Below are 16,599 nucleotides of genomic sequence, written 5' to 3'. Positions count from 1 at the left end.
TTTGTATTATCTTTGTATAAAGAGAAGTGATGTTTTTGACAAATTTTCCCCTTTTTGGTGGTTTTTGGTTTTTTGGTTTTTTTTTTTTGGTTTTTCACTACTGCCATGATTTCCCTCAGTGGCTTAGCTTGCTTTTGGAGAAATGTTAGTTAGAAACAATGAACATGATACAACCCAACAGTCCTGTGTACACAAGCTTTTTTTATTCTACCAGCTCCTCATTAAACTAGGCCAGTGCACTTCCAGAATATATTAGTGCAGAGCCTGAAAAAACATGTATGGCAGCCTTAACCTTATATTGTATTATTCTGCCACTCTTTGTTCAAATCTGTCCAGAATTTGTAGGAGAGGGTTGGTCTCAAGACCACATATGATCGTGTTGAGTTTTGTAAAGTGCTGGATGCTCTGTATCATCAAAGTATTCAAATCAAATGGGTAAGTGAATAGCTTTGAAGCCATTTTCTTCTTCAGAAAATCAGAGCATTAAAACTTTAGGCTGTATTTGTGTAGGAAGTTTTAGGAAAACACCAAGCAAGCGACTCACATTATGCAGTTTAGTGTGGCTGCAGCTACATAAGTATTTATGTCCCACGTGCTCTCTTGCAGACACAGCCAAGACTCTGCTGGGAGGGTGTTACAGGTTCTTGTGTACAAGGTTTTTACTATAACCAAGTGTCAGGAATTGTCCTATAAAACGTCAGGGATTTTTTCCACAGTACATTTGCACATGTCTCATTTAACATACTGAATAAGAATTGTTAATGTTTTCAAATGGCTTGAAATACTTAGCAGTGTTTGAGGTTTTGAGGATTCCTCAAAGGCAAGATCTTCACGCTTTTACTTCCACGACTGTTTTGAAACAGCAGCAGTGAAACTTGAGCTGTGCCAAAGCTGGGGCGTGTGTGCATGTGTGTGTGTGGATCCCAGTGATCCCAGTGTCCATGTCCAGCACACACCTTGGCTGGCAGGCTGACTGGACAGGTTTTACTGGGAACCGGCCCCTCCTCCGGGCTGAGCTGCCCAGCACAAACACTGCTGGTACTCAGCCTTTGCTGAGCCCTGGCTGCAAGCTTCTGCACCAGGATCAGAAATCTGAACTATTTCAGCTTGTAGCTTAGGAACTTTGTGACATTGTTTACATGGCTAAATCCGTGCTCTGGGCCTGAGCAGTATTAAGAAATCAAATTAGCTTGGATGAAGCATCTCAGTGTTGAGTGTGGAATGCAAATTTGCACTGGTCTGGGTGTGAAGCAAGTTAATTTTGTGACGTCTGGATTTTGTGGTCCTGCTCTTCAGAAGTTGTAGCTAAGGAGTTATTCTCTAAATGCCAGGAATTACAACAAATAGTTTCTCATTACATAATGTAAGCTCTGTGTGTTATATTTTGTAATGCATGCCTGGGGAAAAATCTCATAGAATAAATTTCATGCTTATTGCATGAATTGTTTTTTCCTTGTGCTGTCATCTAAATGTGGCATTACCAGATAAAATCATTTACTGTACTGGAACGAAGCCATTCTTAGACCAAAAAGGAGGGAAACTTTTATTTCCTTTGTGTCTCTCCGTCTGTCTGGGAAAACTCTGCAAGTTCACTCCCAGCATCTCCCTTTTTTCCTTCTGTGCCTTTCCCACCCAAGCATAGATAGTCCTGACCAATAACACTGCTGCCACAGATACCCTCCTTTCCTGTGCTGATTACACCTTTGACTCCTTAGCCCAGAGTTTTGTGCCAATTTGCAATTAGGATTTAATTTTCCATGCCATATTTACCCAAGTCTGTAGAAACAGTAGTTGTCTTGTAAAACTTACAGGGAGAGTTCTGTATATATGTAGCAAGTAGTTCTGAATATGTTAAACAATCCCTGGGGAGAATTTTTTAGCCAAGTTTTAGAAGTTTTACCTCTTTATATGAAGCTTGAGGTTCAGTGTTTTTGGGGGAGGAAAAGAAAGAACAGAAGTCTTTCATTTTAGGTTTTCTGTATGAAATGCATATTGCATTAATGCTTCCCTGGAGTGAAGCCTAGCTAAACTTTAAAATTAGGGCAAGAAAAAAAAAGGAATGGTAATATTTTAGATGAAATTGTCACTTGTATTATCTCTGGGAAGGGACTAACAGCAGCTGCAATGGTGGAAATTCAGCATCTCAATCCTTACAGTGTGCTGTAAGAACCCGTGCAGCCCATCAGCAGGTACTCTGCTTAACAAGGTTTCTTCCTTTGACTTGCTTGGTGAGATGCATATGTTGAAAGACATTTTTGGGCACTCAGAAGGATAAATGCATTAGCTTCACTGTCACACCTTCAGTCATTTGTGTTTTCTTCTCACCCTTTTCCCCACCGAAAGAACAAAAGGGATTTCTCCCTCGCTGACACCGATGTTGTGTGTCACTCCAGCCCCAGTGTCACCTGACGCTATTACCAGGCTTCTGCTAAGCACACTTTGCCTCTGTGGAAGACAGTTTATGAAGGTGATAGATCTGAGCTCTTTATTTGCAAATATTTTCCAGTTTATTGTTCCTGTATGTAGCAGTGCTGAGTTTATTGTTTTGCAGATTGGGATGAGGGAAACCCTCTGCCTCCTGAGGGTGTGCCATGGTGGTGTTTTACTCCACTGGAATGAACTCTGTAGGAAAGGTACTGTGTAGGGACTGCTTAATCCTCACTGAAACAGGCTGCTCTAGGATGGTACTAAAACAACTTAGTTCATAAAGCAAAGAACCTTTGCAATTGAAAGCAGGGGAAGCTTTAAGCAGAATGAAGTAACATTAGAACTTGCCTAGGATTCAGAATAACTTTCAAAAAAATAAATTATTTTTATATATAGCGGTAAGTTTTCAGGGTTTCTGCTAACTGATGTCTGAATCTGATGTTTCACTCCAACTCCATGGCAATTCTTTGAGTCAGAATCTACTTGCCACAAACTTGCCTAAACAGCTGCACAGGAAACAAGTGTCCTTTCAGTGTGTGTTTTCAGAGGCCTTCTGTCATTTTAGGTGGGCTGACTCAGGAGGACTGGCTGAAATGCAGGTGGTAAAAATGAACTCTTTGCTCTATTTCAGATTACCTCTTCATGTAGAGTCTGAGTGTGATCATCCCATCCTTTATTTATAGTGCTCAGGTATTAGTTCAGTGCTGGTAGAGTTGATTATCTCTTGTGGAGCTGCTTTTATTGCTGCTTCCTTCAACACATTCACGTTCTTCATCTCTCATCCATACACACTTGCTGAACCTGGCTTAACTTGACATTTGGGATTTTAGAACAATAGATGCACCTACACACTTGTCAGAAATACAAAACCTTTGAGATCACGATTTCTCTGTTCAGTAGATACAGCAGCACTCTTTCCTTTTCTTTGCTCTTTCTTTAACTATGTAAAGTGGTATTTGATGAACCCTTGCTTCTTCTCATTTTATGCATCCCTTCCAAAAAGCCTTAGTATAATTTTGAGTTCCCAATGGAGCTTTACTGATATTTTGAGCTGATTTGCTTTTCTTGCTGCAAATGATTGTTTCTCATGTAATGGATGAGGTCAGAATACTGTGTACCCTTTTTTTTTCTCTCTGCCTGCTTTAGAAAAAACACCTCCTAGTATTGATGAAGCCAAAGATGATTGCAGGATAGACACTGACTTGTCATTATTTTCAGAGTTTTCAGTAAAGCAGCAAATGTAGGCACCTTGTCACTTATAAATGTGCTGCTTTTGAGCTCAGTCTTTATGCACAAACTTTCTCCACTGTGTGTGGCCAGGAAAACCTATTGCTCTTGCTGAACACATACCTTTAAAATCTATTTTCCCTTCACTCTGACCACTCCAAACTGCTTTCTGAGACTGAGACAACTTGTCTTCAGGCTGTCTTCTGTCCCAAATCCATGCCTGTAGTGCTGATACTGAGCAGAGCTGCTCGTGCCATCTGCTGCTGTGAGAGGATGACAAAATGGAGACCAAATGTAATCTCGTATAAACACAGCTTAGAGGCAAGCTAAAGGATAAAATGTTCTCATTGCTGATTTTCAGTGATTCCAGACACCTGGGAGTATCCTGTGAGGTAACTGGAAAGGGTACTTGGCTAGGTGGTATCAGGGCACACTAAAGTCAAACAAAAGGGCTAATGAGCTTGCAAAATTGAAATGTTATATGTCAGACAGGGACACACAATAAAATTAAGCTTAATTTAAAACAGGACTTTGCAGTCTGATGCTACAAGGCTTCATTTCTATGCACATAAATGCTGAATTGTACCTTTCTTTCTTTTCCTCCCTTGACGTTGTTTGTTTGTCTGGGTTGAATACAACTCCCTTTCTTTGCCAGCCTCCAAGTACCAGAATACATCCCTGTGGTGGCTGCTTTACATGTACATTTTATGGAATGGTAAAAGGGGCAAATAAGTATATAATGGTTAACTGCTGCTTATAACAACATTATAAATACAAAGCATTATTCATAAAATTTATAAATATCATTCATTGGCTTGGTAGTTGGGATCAGTGTAGAAAGCTTTCCATCACTGCATTGCTAGCACATGTAGCCATGTGTAAGTGAGGAGAAATGGGGCTTCCCTCTTCCCCTCTGCCCTGCTGTGCCCTTCCTCTGTGCCTCTGGTGATGCCACTGTTTTGCTGATGTGTCTGTAGATCCAATACAAGCCGTGAAGCTGTTTGTAGGTCCATTCACAGGTATTCCTCTTAACGTTCAGTGATGATTTCAATACACAATGCTGCCTGTCTGGTGGGTAAGGCACTTGAAGCAGTTCACCGGTGCTGAAGCACACTTGGGCTAAGGTGCAACAGTTGTTACAGGCAGAGGATGTTGAGGAAGCAAGTGAAAGAGGCTTCTGATGAATGTAAATAGGCAGGATTTCAGATGGCTGCAGACACACCCTTAAGGAAGTGTAGATATGCATCCTTCCGAATATGCACAGGTGGAGATCAGACCAGCAGCTGTGTTCAAATAAACACTCCTTGTAGATGGAGTACTCTCCTTTCTGGATGAAGCAACTCTCAAATAAACCCATTTGTGTGTTCTAAATCTTGTGAAAAGTTGTAAGAATCTGTACTGCACATGTGGTTTAAATTATTTATGTTGGTGCCATATAAGTAAAGTGTGCATGCCTAAGTTGTGCTTCCTACAATAATGTGTTTTTTTATTATTTTGAAACATTTAAAATTGACTTAGAGAGGCTGGGTTTTCCCACAACTTGCATAAAATCTGTATTACAGGTAAACTGTAGCACGTAGTTGATCAAAACAGAGGATACTGCTTGAATAGAGGAAAACTGATAGGTGCCACAGAGACATGTGGTTGAGGAAAGGGAAAGAAAAATGCTGAGCTGATGTGGAAGTTAGCAGAAAAGAGAAATAAGCCATTTATTTGCACCTATGTAAAAAGTGATCAGGTTTGAAAGTTGCGTTTCAGTCAATATTTTGGTTTTACCAGAAGAGGATCAGTTCCTAACCTGCGTGAGATCACTGAACCTCCCTCTCTGAAGAGCCACTGTTTTGCAGTCGGAGTCACGGAGAGGCTAACTTTCCTAATACAACTCTAATACCACAGAGCTGTATTTATTTTGGTTTTACCCCTGGATTTTTTCTTTAATTTACTTTGGATAGACAGACTTTTATTAAAACTTAAGCTGCTTTATATCACAGGCTTGTTGTTTTTAAGGTGGTTCTTTAAAAAACTAAATTCTCTCTCCAGATTTCACTGGTGGACAAAGCAAGGGCAGGTGCCCATCCTCCATTTGCCAGGACTCTTGCTTTGTAATGTTACTGTCACAAGTTGCTCTTACTTGGGGAAAAGGTTGACAGAGCATCAGATTTTTCACAGGTTGGATGATCTCCTGTATCAAGCACCAGGATTCAGTGTGGAAAACTGAGCTGTGTTCAGCTGCAGGCTTCCTGTGTGCTATCAGTGAAGTCATTAAAACTCCATCTTAAGTGGATTGCTTGTACAGTGGGAATCAAAATACCTCCTGCTTCACAAGGGTGAGGAGGCCTAACTTGGACATGGAACTAAAAGTGCATAGCTGACCAACACCCCTGCCTGGGTAGATGCTTTGGGACTGAGCAGCAGCACATTGTTCCTTCAGGTTGCATCACGGGGCTGCGGTTTCTGGGGTTTGTGCAAACAGCAGCCACATTCCGGCCTGCTTTGACCAGGTGATGCCAGGTTGGTGGCAGCAGCAATGTCACTGTTTGTGCTAAGCTGAATTCATCAAGCCTGTTTGCCTTCTGTTTACAGGGGAAGATGTGCCTGTTCAGTAGGCAGACTGGAACAGTTGGCTATACCCTGAATGGGCAACTGCCCCTTCTGATTGCAGCCAGTCTTGCAAATGCACATAAAATGGCAAACCCGCTGTTTTCTCAGAGATGTCCTGGGCCAGGCTTCAGTGTGTCAGAATAAGTCATGTCCTCAAGACTTTCTGTTCTAGGTCACGTTATGCCACACCTGTCACATTTTTTGTTGCGATCTGGCTCTAAATGCTACATCAGCAACCAGTGGGCACAGCTGCCTGTCCAAAAGGGGTGTGGACTGGTGTTTACATAGCATGGCTAAGGAGCTGGACATACAGTGCCTTTCTAAGGTCTGTTAGGAAAACGCATGGCCAAGAGGTTTATCCAGGCAAAAGTGAAGGTGGGTCACAATGGACCTTGTGTTTGGGGACACTGCTTAATCACTCATCCTCTGAGGACCATTACCCAAGTGCTTTGCTCTTAACTCTGGTCACAATGGCAAGTCATCTCTTGCTTTTTACAGCCTTCTTCTTCACCCTTCCTCTGTTGGGCTGCCATGCACTATGTAAGACTGTCTGTAGCTCTGGTAGCCCATGCCCTTGCGTGTCACACAGAGTGCTGAGAGCAGTGCAGAACCTTGCTCACAAAAGGCATCTTTATTCCCGTTTCCCAGCGGGAGTCCAGCCTGGCCCCACTGCGGACGGGGCCCGTAGCGCAGACAGCAAAGCGGAACGTTTGCCTCGTGTCCTGCTCCGTCAGGCACCGTCCTGCTTAGTCTCCGGCTGCCAGAAAAAGAGGCGGAGGATTGCACTGTCGGTGCTGGTGCTGGTGCTGGGCAGCCGCGCTCTCCGTGCCGGCGCTGCCCGCGGTTGTGTAACGCGGCCGGGCCGCGCTGCCCGTGCGGCCGCAGCGCCGCGGGGCGCGGGGGCGGCGCCGGGCCCTGCTCGGGCCGGTTCGGGGCCGGGCGGGGCGGGCGGAGGAGCCGCGGCACCGCCCGCCCCCAGCGCCATTGGCGGGGCCGGCCCGGCGGGGGCGGGCGGCCGGGACGGCGGCGGGGAGCCCGGGCCGAGCGAGCCGCGATCGCCGCTCCGCACCGCCGTACCATGGTGGGGGATCACTGCAGCCTCCCCGGTGAACGGCCCGTGCTCGCCCAGAGTCCCAAGCCCGGATTAAGCTGCAAGATGGTCCTGCAGGCGGTGGGCAAAGTGCTGCGGTAAGGACGGGTCCGGCGGCGGCCGTGGCGCCGAGCAGGGCAGGGCGGCTGCCCACGGGGCATCCCGGCACGGGAGGGAGCTGGAGCCGGAGTGAAAACTCCGGCCGGGGCCACGGGCGCTCCTGAGCCCCGCTCCTCTCCAGAGGAAGGAGGGAGGCTGCTTCTGGCTCCCTCTGGATCTTGAGTGGCGATCGGGGAGGCTGGAAGTTGGAACAGCAGTAAGCGCTTGGAGGGGAGCATTTGTTCACCCTTAATACTGCAGTCGGGTTTTGTTTGCGCTTTCATGAGAACTGAGTTTCCAGGACGTAATCAGACAGTGAAGGTCCTGGCTTGCCTGAATAAGGAGTCTGACCAAGATGCTACATATGCTTTGGCAAGTCTTCTACAGAAATGTTGTAAGATGAGGGGGAAAAATTGCTCATGCAGCTCAGAAGGGCTTGTGTGAACACTGAGACGTGGATGACTACTGAGACCAAAACCAGACTCTTTGGCAAAGGATATGCAGTAATTTGATTCGGAGGAGTTCTGACCCGTTCTGGCTGGTATGGAAAAACGTCACCACAAATATTAGGATTAGGAGCCTCGTTCTTCAACAACTGCAGCTTTTTTATTTTGGTTGTTTTCAGATCTTTTTCTGGAATCTGTGGAGAGTTGCAGTGCTGCTCCAAGAAGGAGCCTTGTTCCTCCAGCATAACTTTATTTGGCAAGCTTTCGGGTTCGTCCCCGTTTCCTACTGTCTGTTGCCAATTGTTAAATGTTTGTCAACAGAAACATTATCCCTCTCTTCCTCTGTTGACTCATGTCTCTCCCCAAGCGAGTTTAAGAGAGCCATTTATTAAAGCAGAATGTTCTGATCACAAAGCGGCTGAGCTCTGGCTGGGGTTTCAGCTAGAGGAGCTCGCTGAGCTTGAAGCAGCCTTGGTGGGAACAGCTGCTTAGATTTGCTCTTAAAAAAGTCCCATAGTGCAGTTGGGGTTTTTTTCCCTGTTTAAAATATTTTCCCGTAGAAAACATTAATTTAAAAAAATCGAGGTTTATCTTTCAGCTTTTTAATAAGTTTAACGCCCCTTCTTTGCATTTTTGGGGGGCAGCGTGTCTATAATTCAATATGGTGTTACACAGCTGGTCATATCATAAAATCCTTTGGCCAGCGACTTGCTATTCATGATGTGAACCTTTTGAAGTTTTTGGTAGCTGTTCTATTGGCAACACTCCCAGGTGTAAATAGATGGGTGCCTCTGTAGGGAAGAATTGCCAAACCTTTTGTTGAGCATCTATGGCTGTTTATTTTAAACTATAGGTAAGTTCCTGTGACTTAGAAGTGAAACATATATTTTTAATTTGTTCAGTGCACGCTTTTTAAAAAATGGAACATTAACATCAGCCTTTCTCCTCCCACTGGAGTACGTGCAGAAATTGTGCATAGTTTTGTTTTTCTTCTGAGATTGATTTTCAATGTGTACTATAAAACTGTTGTGAAAGCAGGAAAATATTGTTGTCACACATTATGATATGTTTTGGACTCGTGAATTAATAGCATAACTTTATTTTGTTGAGCTGTTGAGCTAGATGGGAGTGATTACTGTTTTGTAGTTAAATGTTCTCTTAATGTGTCTTTTTGTTCTGGGTTATCTCCTTTTGCTTGTGGTTAGAGAGAAATGTGAAATCACAAAAACTTTATTTAGATGCTATACTGGTTCTCTTATTTATTCTCTAGAATCTGCTTCAGATGCCTTATCTCACCTTACGTGTTTTACGTTTTACGTCATCTTGCTTTGTTCTGTAAAACATAAACTCATCCTATTCTGTAAAGAGCTCAGGCAGTGTGAAAGCACAGGCACTGGTGAGGAGCCAGGTAAATACTACATCCAATCAAAGGTTCCTTATTGCAGAAATGGGATATTAGTGCTTCAGAAAGTGTGAGCCCCGTCAGTGATGGGGGAAGGAGCAGCCACGTGGGACCTCCTTTAGGCCAAAAATGTGTCTTGTTGGTGACAGCTGGGATGGGATTTCTCTGAGCAGAGGCACCCACAGCTGAGCTTTGTCCACCTATTGTTGGTAGAAAAGAACAGGGACCCTAAATGTCCTGTGTCTGAATGCAGAGGTGCACTGCCTGCAGTGACAGTGACTACCTCACCTGGTTTTATGCAAGTTGTTGTAGTCATAAGAAGTTAAATGAGATGTATCCCAAATTACTGTAATATCTTGCCATCTCTTTTAGAGGAAACCTATCAAATACCACTACTAAGCTTGGCCACCTGGAACTACTGATGGAGTTTTTTTGCAGTCTATACAATGCTAAACTCTGTATGGAGTAATTTTTCTTCTGTTGATCAGGCCATCGCCAGTGGCTTGGTGATGAGATCAAAGGATATCTTGCTTGTGCACAGCCTGGTGTTATGAGCAGCCCCCACTGCATTTTAGGCCCTTTTCTCAGGCCTAACTGGGAACTGTCATGATCACAGTTTCCTCCCAGCCTTCCACAGCCTGCCAAGGAATTGCAGAAATTCACAAAGGATAAGGGATAGAATGCCTGCGTTGTCTCTAAACTGCCTCCACTTCCGTCCCTCTCCTGCTTGTGAATGATAAAGCTCAGGTATTCTTGTGCAGTAGTCGATCAGTTTGATTTCCTGCATAGCAGATTTGTTGTGTTATTTACATTGAGTGTGAGTAGTTCCAACTAACACTCGAAGCTTTTAACGCACAAGTTGCTCTCATTAGTAGGTCCAGCTCCTCCTGTCTGCTGGGTGCTGTGTGTGCCAGTAACAGCTGCCAGAGGAGGAATCAATACACCGAGGAAACGAGGAGGGAGGTGTGAGGAAGCACAGAGACTTCATGAGAAGAGCAGTCCTGAGAACCCGAGAAGAGTTTAAAAGAGCGTGGGGGAAAGACAGCTGAACCAGAAAGGGGGAAAAAATGTAACAAAAGCAACAGATGTGTTCTCAGTCTTTCTAATTAATGTTTTATGAAAGCCATGGTTAGGTTTATTGCTCTTTTAAATTATTAGTGATTCAGCTCTGAAGAACTGTGGAGATGCTTGTATCTTTCATCATATTGGTTAGTAGACTGTGTTTAACACTTCAGGGATGGGACCAAGGCCGTGCACTTGTAATGATTAAAAAAAATTGAGACACCAGTAAAAAAGTGTCATCTCCCCTTTAAATTAGTCACAGCATAGCTGGGAAGTCCCTTAACATGGTGTTTAATTAGGGCTGCTTAATTTAATTTCACTTCATATGTTTTTGAAATATGTTCATGTCATTTTTTCCCCTTTTCTGTAATGAATTGTGCTGTTATTTAGCCCATAATTAGAGAGGAAGAAAAACCTAAAATGGGTCCAGTTTTTCTGTTTTTTGTTATTTTGATTTCTTTGAGTTAGTGGTTCTTATAAGGCGTGGAAGGAGAGAGGGCAAAGAGTATAATGTCAAAACTTGCAATTTTTTTCTATTTTTTAGCATTATTTCATTAATTGTGCGAGTTTCTTGTGGCACCATGGATTCCTGTCAGCTTCCTTGCAGAGGTCTGCGTTTTACTGGCCTCAAGCAGCACAAGAGGAAAGAAGGCTCAGGTTCCTGGGATCTCTCCCATTTTTGGTCCCAGTGGGTAACAGAGCCAGCCTTAAGCATTTTTCAGAGCCACACGCTGCTGAGTTCAGGACAGAATGTTCAGTGCCTGTGCCAGTGCCTGAGTCCTGGTGCAGATGCTCAGTGTGCTTGCAGTGCTGTGACACTTTGGGTCCTGTGCTGGCAGTTTTCAGAGGCTGTTCCCCATGCAGCTTCCTAGTCTGTGTGTTTCCTTTTAAGTCTCCAGAGGAACTGAGTCCCTCTGGGGTAGTTGACTTTTAATCAGGGATACAGTGGTAGGAAAGAGGAATGATGCAGGCTACAGAGTTGTAATGTCACTGTGTAACATCTTTTGATAAATTACAGTATGGTTTATATGTACACACTGTCCTGGAAGAGTGTGGAAATAGATAAGTTAAACATCCCCTTTCTCATAAGAGCCTCCCTTTTTACAGCATTGTACAGACATTGATTTGGATACCAACTAAAAATAAAACAACCAACCCCACTCTTTTTTGGGTAAGTGCTTTTCAAGAGTGTAGTTACTTGTCTTTAGTGATAGGGTGATAATGATTGTTTCATTTGGATAAATTAACAACTTTGAGTTGGCATTCTGGATGCTGCCATGTATTTTTATAGCCAGCACTCAAAAGCTTTTGAAAAATTAAATTCCTTCTCTATTTCTCAATTCATAGCAAGATGAAGTAGAAACCAGCTTGATTTTGACATTGTATTTTGGCTTTAGGTGATCAGGCAAGGTTGTCTTGCTGTGTTCATGAACCGGGACATAGATGGGTAGGAGCAGAGAAGCTTCTCCTCTGCTGCCTGGACTCCCATGGCTGAAGACAGCTGTTGTCTGTGATGCTTGTGTGTATCAGCAGGACTAAAGCAAATATTTAGAAAATCAATCCTGTTTTATTCTAATTTAGGCAGAAACATTTTTCAATAATTTAGTCTGGTTCACAGTATTAGAAAGTAATTAGAAGAGCCTTGTTTAACACTAGCTAATCTGATTAATGCAAAAGCCTGGGACAGACAGAAGAGAAGGGAGGGAGGACAGTATAAAGGGAAAAGGGGCTTATAGGCAAAATGCTCTTCAGAGCCACGTTGGCTATTTTTATCCTGTTCTTTTTCTTTCTCCCTCCCACAATTTTCCATTGTACTGAAATAGTTCAAAATGTTTGGTTCAGGGCAACTGACATCACTAGTTGTCATGCTGTGTCCTGCTGAATATTTCTGTAACAGGAGCTGATTCCCCATACAATGATGGCATTTTGGGACTCTCAGCTGCTCAGAAAGGACTGGTGACACTGTGGGGCAGTAACATCTTGTGCTTTGGCAAGGAGAGACTCTGGTGGCTCTTCTGTGTGAATGAGAGCATGGATGCGCTTGTGGAGATTGCTCTTTGACGCGAGTGTCCTGTTCTTGGGACAGAGCTGGTGACAGGAGGCAGGCCTGGGTGGCACTGTGCCAGCCTGATAGGCTCATCTGGCTGGGATGTGCCTCCTGGAGGGGCAGCTCTCCCTGTGTGTGCTGGGTGTTCCCAGCATACACAGGCAGCAAAGTCTCTTCTGGCTGTAGGCACAAAACCTGTAGTGCTCTGCTTGATGTTCAGCCCTCCGGCAAGCTGTTGGATACCTCTGGCAAAGCCATGCCATGACTGGGGCTCTTGCTGGAGCTCAGGACTTGGAGCTGTGCTCTGCAAAGATGCTGTGTCCCACAGGTGGGTCCAGCATGCCAGGCCCTCCTCTGGTTCTTTGGGATAATCCTCTTTGATGCCTTGTGAACATTACTGAACCATGTACAGTGTATTGCCTTAATGAAGAACTTGGTGTCTTTCTTCAGAGGTATTTACAGCATGGAGTTGTATTTAGGTTATGTGTTCCACATCCTGTGAAGTGATAGCCAGAGGGAGAGCACTGCTAAAATTCTCTCTGTTGAAACAACCCTCTAAGGTGTCTCCAGAGCTCGTACAGAAAGGGCTCCTGGCCAAGGTTTAATAGCATTTTCCTCTTGTTTAGAGGTAAAAGTATGCTTGCTTCTTTTTTTACTGAAGATGCCTCCTGGACACTTTACAAAGAATAGATTTGACTATATCCTCAGACTTGTGAAATTATTCACCCTTCTTTTATCTTGTTTTCTTGGTATGCATATAGAATTCATTCCAGATTTTAGCTGCTTGTTTCAGTCTGGAAGATTATTTAATTTCTATATGAGCAAAGTATGAGTGTGCAACATTCATCCTTCTGGGGGTTGACTGCAGTTCCTAGTTTTTCTCTTTTTTTCCTATGTTGCAATAGCCCATGTTTCTGGTGCTGCTCTTTATGGGAAAGTTGATCTATTTCACACAATTTCTGTCTGCTGTTCTCTGGGATCTCAAATGTCTGTGCACTCCAAGACCTTTACCAGGTAGGTTTTTAGGAGAAAAAAAGTCCTCTGTGGAAGAGCTTTTCTCTTGCCATTCTTGATTTTTTTTTTTTTTTTGAAGAGGTGTGGTGTTAGGAATGTGAGCTCCCATTGGTTGTCCTGTCTCTAAGATGATTGAGGCAAAATCTATCTGTTCCTCTATTGTACTGTGACTACACCAAAATTGAGTTTGTTAAAGTGTTATTTTGTTGAGGGGAATTTTTGAATTAGTTTCTTAATCCCTGGTGCTGTGGGGTTCAACAGAATCTTAACTAAAACTTCAGCAAATTGCTGTCAGAGAAGAGATGTTGCATTTCTTTTAAGAGCTGCCAGCACCTAGTCTTTGGAAGGAGGATTGGATATATGAATTAACCCTTTCTTCCAGCTTTCTGAAGAACAAACCTGCTTCTTTGACTGAATGCATTAGCACATTGAGTGAATCCATTAGCACAGAAGCCAGGTTGATTGAGTTGGTCAGAAAATTCTTCTCTGTTAATTTTTCAACTTCTTTTCTGTCTGGTAGAGAAGTAAGTTTAGAAGTGGTTCTGCTCAGACAGCAGGAACACGTGGTAGCAGATGCTCCCCAGGTGAAAGGAACACTGTGGATGTCTGTGTGATTCCTTTTATTTTTATAAAAAGAAAAATCAGCAGTGAGTGCAGCTGTCCTCAGAAGGGCAGGTAGTGGCACAATATTAAAATTCTTAGCTTACTATCAGGAAAAAGTAGTCCTGGCACACACCCCAAAGTACATGGAGTTATGAAGAAGGAAGGTTTGGGTCTCTTCATTGTTGGTTTCTGTAACTCCTCACAGAGGTGGGACGATGTGAGGTGCACCTTGCTGGCTCCACTCACACCCAGGCAGCCAGATCTGCTCTTCAGGACAATGTGTCCACACATCCCAGGCTCAGAACAACACAGCCTTACAGGGAAGGTGCTGACTGTCAGCAGGATGCATTTAGCACAACAGGGAAAGGAAAATTCTGATAAAGAGGCTTTGCTGATTCCTTCTTTTACAGAGTCCCCAGTTTTGATGTGACTGATAAATTTCTTTAGAATCATGCAGGGAGAAGATAAAGCTTAGGTCTTGAGACCACATTGTGTGTGGGACAGAGGGGAAGCTCTATTATCTCTCAACTGAAATAGCTATTTCTGTTGCTTTGCAGCATAGAAAGGTTTTTTCATGTCTAGGTATATCATTCAAATCAGTACATTTCTAAATCCACACATAACCATCCCTTGCTTTGAGGAGTGGCTCTGAGTTGCAAATGCTGGGGCAGAAGTGTGGCTCCACGTTGGGTTTTGAGGAATGTCTCAGGTGTTGGTCTCACTGCTATGAACTGATCAGTTGCAAGTCCCACGTGAATGGTTAAAGATCCTTTTTGTCATTTGCTCATGCAGCCAAGGCAACAAAACAACTTTAGTATATAACTGTGCATCTGATTTTAGTATTTGTTTTTGAAAACTACTAGTTTTCCTTAGCCAATTTCTTGGTTTAATTAAAAGACTGAATTTGTATTTTAACAGGTTCTTGGAGGTAACAGTACGAGTTTGGGTATATCTGTGGGTTTTTTCCTGGTTTCTGGTGGATCATTATATCTGTAAAGGTGTCTCCACTTGCTTTTCAGTCTCCTGTGCTGTATTTGGAAAAGTAATAAATTAAGATTGGGAATCACTGCTGTCCCACTAGCTAATTAACAGTGATCTAACTGTACCAGTAATTAAACCATTACCCATCTTAGTATTTTTTTCAATCAGTCATTCAAATGTTCTTTACTTTAACCTGTGAATCCACAGTTTGTGTTTTAAACAGATATTTTCCTTCCTCTGTTGTACAGAAAAGCTACAATGTGATGTTTTCTAAGAAATTCTGAAATAGCTGTGTGCTATTGTTGACAAAACTGAGCAGAGCATTGCATCATTCTGTCAAAAATCTTTAAAAATTAACTGCATGGTTACACTAGTGAAAGTTTGTACGTATCATTTGTTAATGAAAGTTACCTAGTTAAGATAATGCTTTGATCCTTTTCCCACTGACTTCCTGAGCCTGTGAGGAGACACACAGTTTATGGCTTCTATGGACTTCAATTTTTAAGTTTAGCAAGATAATTCACACTAAAGCTGAAAGGCCCTGCTTCTCCTCACAGGTTCTGGTCTAAGACATGCCAGGAGAGATTGGATTTACCTGAACTGATTTGGGATTAAATTAAAGCCAAAATATTAACAAAAGGGGGAATTTTTTTTTTTTTTATGTCTGCCATTGAGAAGTGACCTTGACCCATAATATTTTCTAGTGAATAAATTTCCTTCCTAATTAAAATGCTGTGGTTAATTTAAAGTGTAAGAGATGAGTTTGTGGAGCTTGATACAGAGGATGAAAATTTTAGGTGGGGCTGCTTTTGTGCACTGGTATTTCTTTGCCCAACCTGCTCAATAACTAATGAGTGCTAGGTGATTGAATTCCCCCCAGCTGTGTGTCTCAATGCAGCAAGATGCACATGTGTGTGCTAGTACACATGCTTTAACACTGAGGTGACAGGTGCAGGCATGCAAAATTGCTTATGAATACTGAAAACAAGTTAGGTTTTTTATTTTTTCCCCCCATGCTGTGTATCCTAGTTTATACTGCAAAGAAAGCTGAGGTGTTTGAAGTAGCCGTGTTGATACATGTGATTCCATGTGCACTCTCAGTTGTGGTGTGCCCTAGCACATTTCTGTCTCATTAAACCACATTTTTTAGATGGAAAGCAGACAGAGTTTATGTGAAGGTTTCAGCTGTTGAAGTCCTGCCTACTGTGTGATATAGGTGTTGTTTTCCAAGGTGGAACTGTAGCAGGAAGGCAGGTGCTGAACTTATTTTCAGTCTCTTCCCTACAGAAATAACTAATGTGTCCTTCTGATGCAAGACACCTTTTGTGCCTAAATAGTTGTAATTTCACATTGCAAGTATGAGACACTATATGCACCCATCTCCCAAAACACAGTATGTGGGTAAGCTTGACCTCCATATCTAACATGGTTTTGCAGTTGCAGGTTTTCTTTAGGCTACAGTGGTGCATGAAGCTAGTCTGTATTGTCAGGTAATTTTTGGTTGTTGTCATACAAAGAGAGCTTGCAAGGCAAGATGGCAGTGAGGAAATGAAACCATTTTTTACAAAGGCAAACTTGTCTGCACCCTGGTACTCTCTGA

The 16,599-nt window shown here is 43.1% G+C and overlaps 1 protein-coding gene across 3 annotated transcripts in view; it reads left to right on the top strand.

The window, feature by feature from the left end:
- Window positions 1-16,599, top strand: part of MOB2 (MOB kinase activator 2) — a 109,271-nt gene that overhangs the window by 72,179 nt on the left and 20,493 nt on the right. Inside the window, exon 1 of one of the 3 annotated variants that reach the window (XM_071427730.1) lies at window positions 7,240-7,443. The exons of 1 other annotated variant lie outside the window; for it this stretch is intronic. In XM_071427730.1, coding sequence (XP_071283831.1) covers window positions 7,334-7,443 — 110 coding nt within the window. In that variant the 5' untranslated portion in view covers window positions 7,240-7,333. Of the gene's footprint in view, window positions 1-7,239; window positions 7,444-12,598; window positions 12,730-16,599 lie in introns of those variants that run through there. One more of the 3 variants, XM_071427729.1, reaches the window with a different exon arrangement.

The sequence above is a fragment of the Agelaius tricolor genome, unplaced genomic scaffold, assembly GCF_023055355.1.
Source record: "Agelaius tricolor isolate 1412-34295 unplaced genomic scaffold, bAgeTri1.0.p SCAF_5, whole genome shotgun sequence".
NCBI lineage: Eukaryota > Metazoa > Chordata > Aves > Passeriformes > Icteridae > Agelaius > Agelaius tricolor.
Note: the sequence above shows the minus strand (reverse complement) of the source record. Positions and strands in the feature narration are given on the sequence as shown.